Source organism: Acanthisitta chloris, unplaced genomic scaffold, assembly GCF_000695815.1.
Source record: "Acanthisitta chloris isolate BGI_N310 unplaced genomic scaffold, ASM69581v1 scaffold316, whole genome shotgun sequence".
Taxonomy (NCBI): domain Eukaryota; kingdom Metazoa; phylum Chordata; class Aves; order Passeriformes; family Acanthisittidae; genus Acanthisitta; species Acanthisitta chloris.
In genome coordinates, this window is record NW_008676253.1 from 8,762 (window position 1) to 18,667 (window position 9,906).

The 9,906-nt window shown below is 39.1% G+C and overlaps 1 protein-coding gene across 1 annotated transcript in view; it reads right to left on the bottom strand.

Moving 5' to 3' along the window:
* Positions 1 to 9,906, bottom strand: part of CASP2 (caspase 2, apoptosis-related cysteine peptidase) — a 15,841-nt gene that overhangs the window by 5,700 nt on the left and 235 nt on the right. The window contains exons 2-5 of the mRNA XM_009076037.1: positions 5,644 to 5,811; positions 3,896 to 3,971; positions 2,395 to 2,489; positions 772 to 948 (exon numbers count right to left, since the gene is read on the bottom strand). Of these exons, the coding sequence (XP_009074285.1) occupies positions 772 to 948; positions 2,395 to 2,489; positions 3,896 to 3,971; positions 5,644 to 5,811 (516 nt within the window). The remainder of the gene's footprint in view (positions 1 to 771; positions 949 to 2,394; positions 2,490 to 3,895; positions 3,972 to 5,643; positions 5,812 to 9,906) is intronic.

Sequence of the window (9,906 nt, forward strand, 5' to 3'; positions counted from 1 at the left end):
TTGATTGAGTATGGAACATTCCCAGTTTTCCTAAGTAAAGCACAGCAACTTCTTTACCAAAGTATGGACTGAAAAGAGCAGAACTTAAATTCATAGGAACTGGAAGACTGATAAACAGGATGGCAATTGACTCCACCAGCAAAAGGACATGAAGACATCACTTACATTTGCAAAGACTACATCAAATACTTGCAAAGTTTAACTTTTAGGACAGCAGAACCCCAGTTTTCCTAAGTAAAGCACAGCAACTTCTTTACCAAAGTATGGACTGAAAAGAGCAGAACTTAAATTCATAGGAACTGGAAGACTGATAAACAGGATGGCAATTGACTCCACCAGCAAAAGGACATGAAGACATCACTTACATTTGCAAAGACTACATCAAATACTTGCAAAGTTTAACTTTTAGGACAGCAGAACACTGGAAAAGTCTATCTAGAGTAAACTGGAGACTTTATTCATTTGTGTTTTTAACACACATGCCAGGTGTGCTCTAGAAATCCTTGCACTAGTCAGACTAGAGTAGTACCTTGTGGTCCTTTGTGATACTACTTTCCACTGTAAGAGCTCTGCCTTTAAAGCTTCCTCAGACTGATCAGTATGTGAGACGACATCATTACACTTAGCCTTATTTTCTACTCATAAGTGATAATTCACATCTTTCTGTTCAAAGCTTAGTTATACACCAAAGGTAATCTCTTAAGACAACTGTGTAACAGCTACAAACTCTCATCCATACTGGTGGTGAAGTACTGGGATTCACCCCCTTACCTGTGCAGTTTGATTATGCAAGACAGTCACTTGATACCCCAGATGCTTGAAAAGCATCTTCAGGGAAGTACAGTCCACATCTCCCCCTGAGCGGTACTCCAAGTCCTTCTCACTTCTGAAATGGACATTGCTGAGAATAAGCGCTAAGCCTCGGGGCTCTGATATCAGTTTATATGCCTGAGAAGAAAATTTAAAATTGGCAAGTTTAAACTACAAAAGGAAATAATAATAATGTTACAGTAGAACAGCAATCCTTCTATGCTAACCTGACGTGCCTGTATTTGCAAGCCTCCACATCTGATGATCCTGCGATACTACTGTTAAGATGTTAACACTGGCTTGCCTTACTTCTCATTTTAAAAGAAACACAGCTTATCCATTTCAAACCGTGAATTAGGTCTGGCTAACTTCTTTCCCTTTCCCCACCCTCACTCAGGCAGGGCCTCATATATTTCTGTCAGCCCCATCAAAAGCCTTAGGACAACACTATGTAAAATTTAGCAAACGTTTCTTAACTGCTTTTGCGAGCAGAGAGAGATGTGAAATAGCACATGAGTGCAATTGTAACAGAAAGGAACTGTCAGTCACTGATCTTAAAAGCTATGTCACAGGCAAAAAAGGTTAAGAGGAAAAGAACTAATTTAAGAGGTGTGTCTTCAAATTAACTTCTCTCTCTGCCCCTTCCACTCTACCAACAAAAAAATCAATAGTAATTTAGTTACTAATACTCCTGTAAATGGGAAATAAAATTTAATTCCAAGGAACACATCAAATACGGTGTATCCAGGCAGAGATGTAAAAGGAGCCAAATGAAGCTCACACTGGCACTGCTTATTACTCATATCTCCCCAACACACAGGAAAAAAAACAAACCCCAAAATGAAACCCAATGAAAAATAAATACACAAACAAAAACTCTGTTTTGCTATACACAAAGCATCTGACAGAAGTGTTAAATGTTAGCACATTCTGTAACCCCAGTGAAGTGTTTGCCCCATTATACAAAATGATTTTTCCCTGAAGCCCATCCCACCACAATCCATGCTTTACAAACAGAATACACAACAAGGAATTAGATAGACTACCTATGTAACTTCAAACCCTTTAGCAGGAGATTAGAAAACTTGTTCTACCCAGTACTACCCAGCACAGAATCCTGATCTGGTTCTTGAGCCTAAGTACTCTTTTGGGTAGAGCTCACAATTAAAACTGCCAACACTGTCACTGCTAGTTGAAACACAGTTCTAGTAGCTTACAGGCATTCACAGAGTCTATTATTACACAAAAGGAGATGAGGATGCAGAAAAATAAATGAGACTATGATACTGACAGCTTACACAGAGCAATAGAACAGAAGCCACTTCACCAAGCTCTTCACAAAGTAACAGTGGCGGAGATTTGTATAGAGTTACAGAACTTCTCAGAATTTCTTGGCACTTGTAAACAATCTCCATCAAACGGAACATGACTGGTAACACCTTTTCGTTACACAAATAGCACAACACTGATCTGCATCCCAATGAAGAGGTGTTTTGACTCAATTTTAAGCAGCACATGTTCAGCTGATCGATCCAAACACCTTGCATCTTTCACATCTTAAGATTTCCTCTGTCAATGACTTACCAAGTGCTGATGATCACGATAAAATTCAGAAGTGCAATACTTCACTGGAGGAACTGGGGGGCCATCCCCATTATCCAAGGAATGTTCCATTGGTTCTGTGCAAAAAGCAAACATATCAATAATAATAAAACATTTTAACTACAAAACCTCTGCATTAAGGTAGTAACTTGCAAATTGTGAACTCTGTGATCTCCGGCATATTTCTGTATTATACTATTCATACCTCTTAAAATTTTGTTTGATCAGGGACTACAGACACAAAATGAAACACAGCAGGAAATAAGAAAAAAAAGTACTGTGATGGCATACTTTTTTATTATTTTAATTGGCAGCTTATTTTCTGGCTTGTATGTGGGTTAGCATTATCTAAGGCCTAGTAAATTTGGTTTTATGGAGTATGAAAACAGAACTCTCATCTAAAATTAGAGCCTTGTGCTTTCTGTCATTTAGCACAATATGTTACTCCTGTCACAGCTTGGCTGACAAAATGACACTAGAAAAATTCAAACAGAATAGTGCTTTTCCTTTCATAAAAAGCCTTCCATACTGAACACATGCATAAATGATCAAACGAGATGTTTCTAACTTTCATAAAGTGCAATGTCCTTTTTATCTGCCTCTGAACACTCTCCTCCGGATAACAGCAGATGAGGGGAATGATAATCAACTATTTGCCATCTGCAGACAAAACTCTCTCCTCTCTACCAAAGAGACAGAGCTAATGATATTCACCTTCTCCTCTGAAATACTTTTTCAGCCTTTGGTTGGAGGAACATATGCTCTAAAAAACTCAAAACAACCCAACCCCAAAACCTTTGCACATAAATAAAACCCAAAAAATGTCTCCAAAAATTACACACTTGTTTTTAAACACCAAAGAGAGCTTCTAGGAACCAGCACGCAGGTAAAGCTGTGGTGAGAGAACACAAGTACACCAGGCATTACCACTGGCAACATAAAAACTAGCAAGGAGATTCATTCCAAAGACTAGTTCCCTGATCTAAGTCACAAATGCTTGCTGAAGAAAAGCTGACTTGCTGCACTTGGCAGAAGCTACAGAAAACCAAGCTGTGCCCATATAACACATACAAAGCCTTGCACTCAAACTGATTTTCTAAGAAGGAATTCCAAATTAAGGAATACTGCCCAAAATCACTATCTATTCCAATGAAATGCTATTACAAACCTTAAATCTTCGAAAAATCTAAAATTTTACTGACATGTACTGTCTTAAGCAACAAAATTTCCTGTGAGAATAAATGAAGCTGACTATAAACTGATTGGGTTCTCTCTTCCAATATGCCACTTCACTTTCATTTTTAGCTTAAATCACTCTCTTTTATCTGATCACAATAGAGTCAGTTTACTATCAAGTTTCTATTCCTGGGATGAGCGAAGAGGTGGCAAGCTTATTTCTAGAATTGATTAAGAAAATATTAAGAGACTAGAAGCAGCCAACGAGACAGCAAATCAAGTACCTATGAAGTCATGCACAACTCACCAATCCAGCGTGGTCGCTTTGAATTACAGGACTCGCTGGCAGGGAATGGAAGATCTGATCCATGACATTGTTCAAGCTACAAGACATACAATAAATCCATGAAAAAGAGTAGCATAAAACAGCTTTTTTTTCCTCTAGGAGATGAACCTGAAGGTAGCATGGAACAAAAGATAAGTGCATTTGCATACACATAAAAATGTCTGAAACATAATATTATGGTTCATGTCCAAAAGAAACATCATGGTAAGACAGCAGCAGCATTTTCTCTCAATGCAAAACTCCTTCCCTTCTTTGCTCATCTCTACTTCTACCCAAATCCTCAGCCTGGAAACTTTACACTGAGGTCATCATATCCTCCTTGGTTTTGCCAAAAATTGATTTTTCCAGTGATTCGTATATTTTTGCTTGCTGTCAAGATTTAGTTGTTTATATAGTAAAGCACAATTGAAAACAACAAAAAAATAGAAAGGGTAGTGTAATAAATCCTATATTGTAATAAGGGAACATTTCTGTTCTAAAGTATCTGGTCTTCCTTCCTTTGTATAAAACATGTTTACTGAGTTTCCATCCTTGCTAATGTACTAAGAACACGGAAACTTTGCAAAATTCTTCCTTTAGTCCAGCCCTAACAACTAGAGTGAAAAGGTGAAAATAAAAATACCAAAAGAAAGAAACAAAAATACCTCTTTCCACAACAGACAAGGCTAGCTTTCAGTAGCTTTCTTTCTACTCAGAGAATCATTGAACAATAAAACAAAAAAAAATCAGAGACACTATTTTCTTTCCAACTTTTGGATTATTGATAACACATCCATTAAGAATATGTTGGATGTAAGAACATCCAGGAACCTTGTACAGTTCAACAAAGACAACTGCAAAGTCTGGAGCTTAGCAGAAAAGGATTTGGTGGCGCCAAGTCGAACAGGAGCCAGGAATGTACCCTTGGCACAAAGGGAAATGGCACCCTGGGCTGCCTTATGAATGTTGCCAGTAGAACAGATGAAGGGAGGTGATGGATCCTTTCCCTCTGCTCAGCCCTAGCAAGCCTGCATCTGGAGTCCTGCGTCCAGTTCTCGGTTCCTCTATACAAGAGAGACTTGGACATATTGGAAAGAAGCAAAAAATGGGCCACAAGGATGATGAAAGGACAGGAACATCTCACATGAGGAGAGACTGAGGGAGCTGGGACTGTTCAGCCTGGAAAAAAAAGGCTCAGGGAGAACTTATCAATGCATATGAATACCTGAAGGGATGGCACAAGAGGATGGAGCCAAGCTCTTTTCAGTGGTGCCCAGTGACAGAACAAGAGGCAATGGGCACAAACTGAAACCCAGGAGGCTCACTCCAAACATTAAGAAACGTGTTTTTTTTCACTGTGAGGGTGCCTGAGCACTGGAGGAGGTTGCCCTGAGAGGTTGTGGAGTCTCCATCCTTGGAGATATTAAAAAAGCACCTGGATCCGGGGAAACTTGCTCAAGGTGATGCTGCTTGAGAAGAGAAGCTAAATCAGATGACCTTTACAGGTTCCCTTCCAACCTCAGCCATCTTGTTATTCTGTATGAAAATTCTCTTCAACCAAATTGCTTCCCCTCTCCTTTTACTAAGGCTACTACAAGTTTCAACTTGCAACAAACCCCATCCTTTTCTCTGTAAACAATTGTTTTTTTCCCATTTGAAAAAGATCACTTTGTGCCCAAACCCAAACTGAAATGCAGTCAACCCATCTTGTTTTTTAAAAACAGTTATACCCTTGCAATCCCATGGCTCAGGTTGGATGCTGTCTTCAAGATCATTGCCTCCAGATGCTGCTGTTTGGTTTCTCGCAGTGCTTCACAAAAGGCTGAGAAGGCACCAGGGCCTCTCTTAGGCAGCAAATTCAGGAATTCCACATTTTGGCTGAAGCTCCCAGACTTGGCCTAGACTCAGAGGAAAAACAAACAAACAACAAAATCCACACTAGGTAACACCCAACACAAGTAATTTCCAATGAATCTTCTGAACAACTATTTTTTTACTTTATATAAACATTTCACCACTATGCTTAGCTGTGCTAGATCAATTTTTACACTTTTCCTAGTTGATTTCACTCCCACTCCTCTGTTCCTATAGCTTAAATGTGAGAGTATATGACAACATACAAGCCACTAATTCATACATTACCACACACAGTAATGTACCATATTCTCTCTAAACTTTTACTTCAAATTGCTGTTGAAATCGTACTTATTTCTCCTCATTAAAGACACAAGTCCAAAACATGCTTCTACTACTATCCAACAGCTTCTGGTCTCATGCACAGATACGCAAATCCTTCAGAAAACACTAAGTGAAATACTTACTATATACAGTAAATTCCAAAAAGATACAGACCGTAATATTTTGACCAACGTAGCAATATACAGTAGTATACGTGAAAAAGTAACCATAAAAATATCAAATTTATGTATTTGTACAAGATGGTCAAGAAGCTGTAATTAACAGAATACTAACAAGGCATTTGCAACAAATTGAATAATTTACACAGTAATAGCCTCCCCTGTGATATCTAGAACACACCAAAAATCACATATGAAAATGTTTGGTCTAAAAAATAAAATTTTTTATTGGAATTCATCCTATTTTTTAAATTATCACTTAGATCTGAGATCTCTCCTTTTGGTAGTATGATAGGAAGTAGTTGGTGAGTTACACAGAATTAAGGCCTAACAATACAGCAATCAACCACATGAAAACCACAAAAAAAGCAAAGCCTTGAGGCACATATATAAATCCTCTGCTACAGAAGATATCATGTCATCTGGTCTCTTTTGCCAAATTTATCAAGCATGATGTTAAAAGTAGTCTGGTTTTTTGTCCCATCACATTGTTTGGAAGGATATTGCAAAATCTTGTTGATGCAAGGCTTAAGAATCTATTCTGAAATTTCATGCCTGACTATCAGCTTGTATTTTTGTATCAACAGTGTTCCTAGTCTTCAGTGTTCTGTCCTTTCCCTTATCTATAAAGCTTCTTTCTATAAATTGGTCTTGATTTGCTACAGTAAACAAGCCACTTTCTTTCAGACTCCTCATAAATGGTCTCTTCCCCTCAACAAAACCTTTTCCTATTCCCACAGAATCCTCAACTTTCAAAGCACTGTTGACTAGAATTGCACATATAGAATCTCACTTGTGTCTCTCCAAGAGTATGAAGGTACTTGCTCTTTTCTCCTGGTAACGTTTCTCCATTAGTCCACAGAAAATAACCAGCTCCATATACTTTTATCTTGAGTACACCTATAAACTCTACTTACTCTTCATATTCCTTGTGAGCTCTTCATCCAGCTCAACCACCTTTGTCTTCAGTGACTTCCTGCAACACCCTCCCTTCCCAACCTTTTCTTACTGTGGTAAAGTTTCAGTACCTCACATTTGAATTTCATCTTTCTTCATCTCCCTGAGTTCCTTGGTTTATTTCACTTTCCTTAGATTACAGAAGTGCCCTATTTCCAGAACCATTTTTTCTTTTGTTTAGCTTAAATTAAACCAACAGTGTAACTGTTGAGTTTTTGAGAGAAGATGATTTCAAGCGTAACTCTTTTTTCAGACCTCAATTTCCTGACTTATTGAGCAAGCAGGGGAATATATATATATAACCAGTCCATAAATATCTATGCTTCCATCAGACACAGTGGCATTTGGCTCCTCTTATTTCTACTAAGCTACCTGATGATTACTGTCCCAATACATTTTCAGGAACAGACTACCTAACAGCACTCCCAAGACCTTTGCTCACATTTGAGCAAGAGATGGGAAGACTATGAAAAATTCATAGATCTACTACAGAAAAATGAAAGTTAAGACAAAGTGTTTTCCACTCAAGTGATTTTTTATGCACTTTCTTCTCTAAAGCACTGTTATGATTAGTACTATCCTGTTAAAAAATCCCTACATTTTTATCCTGCTAGTACGATGGTCATTTTGCAGTACTAGTGTTCCAGTTGTGAATGCTTTCCTCCTACCTCTGCCATATTTCTATTTTTGTTGCAATTTCCAGATCCATACCCTGCAATAGCAGTTCAAGCCACTTTGTTCTCATGCCCAGGCTGCTATTGCTATTTATATACATTTGAGCTCTTAGTTATGTGTGTGTATTGTACTAGGCACAATTTTCCCACTAAGCTATGACTATTTACCTGACTTATCCATTACAACACCTTTCTCCATGCTAATAATCTACTACCAAGTATTGCTGCATCTTCTTTTACTCGATTACATCTGGAGGGGAAGATTCCCTTAGTATTCTTCCCCTCTCTCTCAGTTTAATACTTCTTAACTAGAGCAGCATCTTGCCAAGAAGAATATTTTCTCTGGCATTATCCTAACTTTGAGTGGGCTTTTTTCTTCTCTCCTCCTTTTTCTTCCCCTCATCTCCCTCCCCATTCAGTGACAATCTGCTGACCAGCAAGTGCACATTCCTACTAACCACCCATACTTTTCTAACACCAGTTACTCCCTCCCCAGTGGGATGGTAGGGAGAATCAAAAGGGTAAAAGTGAAAATACTCCTGTGTTGAGATGAAGATGGCTTAATAGGTAAAGCAAAAGTTGTATGTGCAAGTAAAGCAAAACAAGGCATTCATTCACTACTTCCTGTTGGCAGGCAGGTGGCTCAGCCATCCCCAGGACAGCAGGGTTCCATCACATGCAACAATGACTTAAGAGGGCAAAATGCCATCATTCTCAATGTTCCCCCCTTCCTTCTACTTTCCCTGGCTTCATATGTTGTGCATGACATCAAATGGTGTGGGATATCCCTTGGGTCAGCTGGGGTCACAGCTGTCCTGGCAGTGTTCACTCCCAACCTCTTGTGCACCCCCAGCCTCACTGGGGTGGGATGAGAAGAAAAGGCTTTGACTCTGTGCAAGCACTGCTCAGCAATAACTAAAACATTTCTGTACTATCAACAGTGTTCTCAGCACAAATCCAAACCAGCCCCATACCAGCTACTATAAAGCTTATAACTCTATTTCAGCCAAAATCAGTACAAGCAGTTCTTGGTTAATTCTCTGACTTGCACTATCTTCCTCCATCTCTGTCCTCTTCCACTAGGGACTGGGTCTATTTCAGGTAAGACTGCCTGCATGTCCCACAACTTACCACTGGTATCCTTGACAGGTCCCAAGAAGAATTTCCATTGATGCTGAGTCAAAGTATGTAAAAGTGATTCACTTTATCTTTGTCAATGACTCAAAATTCATGAGAAAGTTATTTCTTCATTGCTATCAAAACCCTTATCACTCTCAGGTTTACGCCTTCTGCACTGGTGCCCAGCAAATAGTTCATAATCTTATTTACCAGCATCTGCTCTTATGACAGGACCATCAACTTTACGAAGGGACTAAAAGGTCTCTGAATTGCTTACATGAGTCCTGAGATACATTTCAATGTGCAACTTTTTCCCTTCCGGTCTGTTCTCTTTAACAACCTGTATCTTCATCCTGCACAGTGTCCAGTGCATTACCATCCCTCTGGGAGAAATCCCAAACTATTTCCAATGACTTTTTTCCATAGCACCCACTGCACAGAGCAAGTAACACAAGCCTACAAACAAACAGCATCTGTCATCTGAGAGCAAAACTTGAATCTTGTAAGGTTCTTCACACAATTCACAAAAACACAGATGACATACAAACTCTTTATGTGAAAGGTGCCACAACAAGCTGGTTTATAACACATTCATGTACTTAGTTTCACAGTATTCTTTTGGAAGTAGGTATTGTTCCTGCTTTCACCAGTGGCAAACTAAAAGGAAAAGAGACGCACAAAATGACAACAAAGGCCCGGAAGGTACCACCTGACTCACAAAGCACAGCTTACTGAAACTGCACACCAGCATACAAGCCAAACAGTGATTCTCGGATAAAACCCACATTGCCAGAAGCAGCTTACAGCTCTCCTGCATGCTGCGGCCAAACCCCACACAGCCCTGCACGTTCCATGAATGCAACCACGATAAAATGGGCAGGGAACA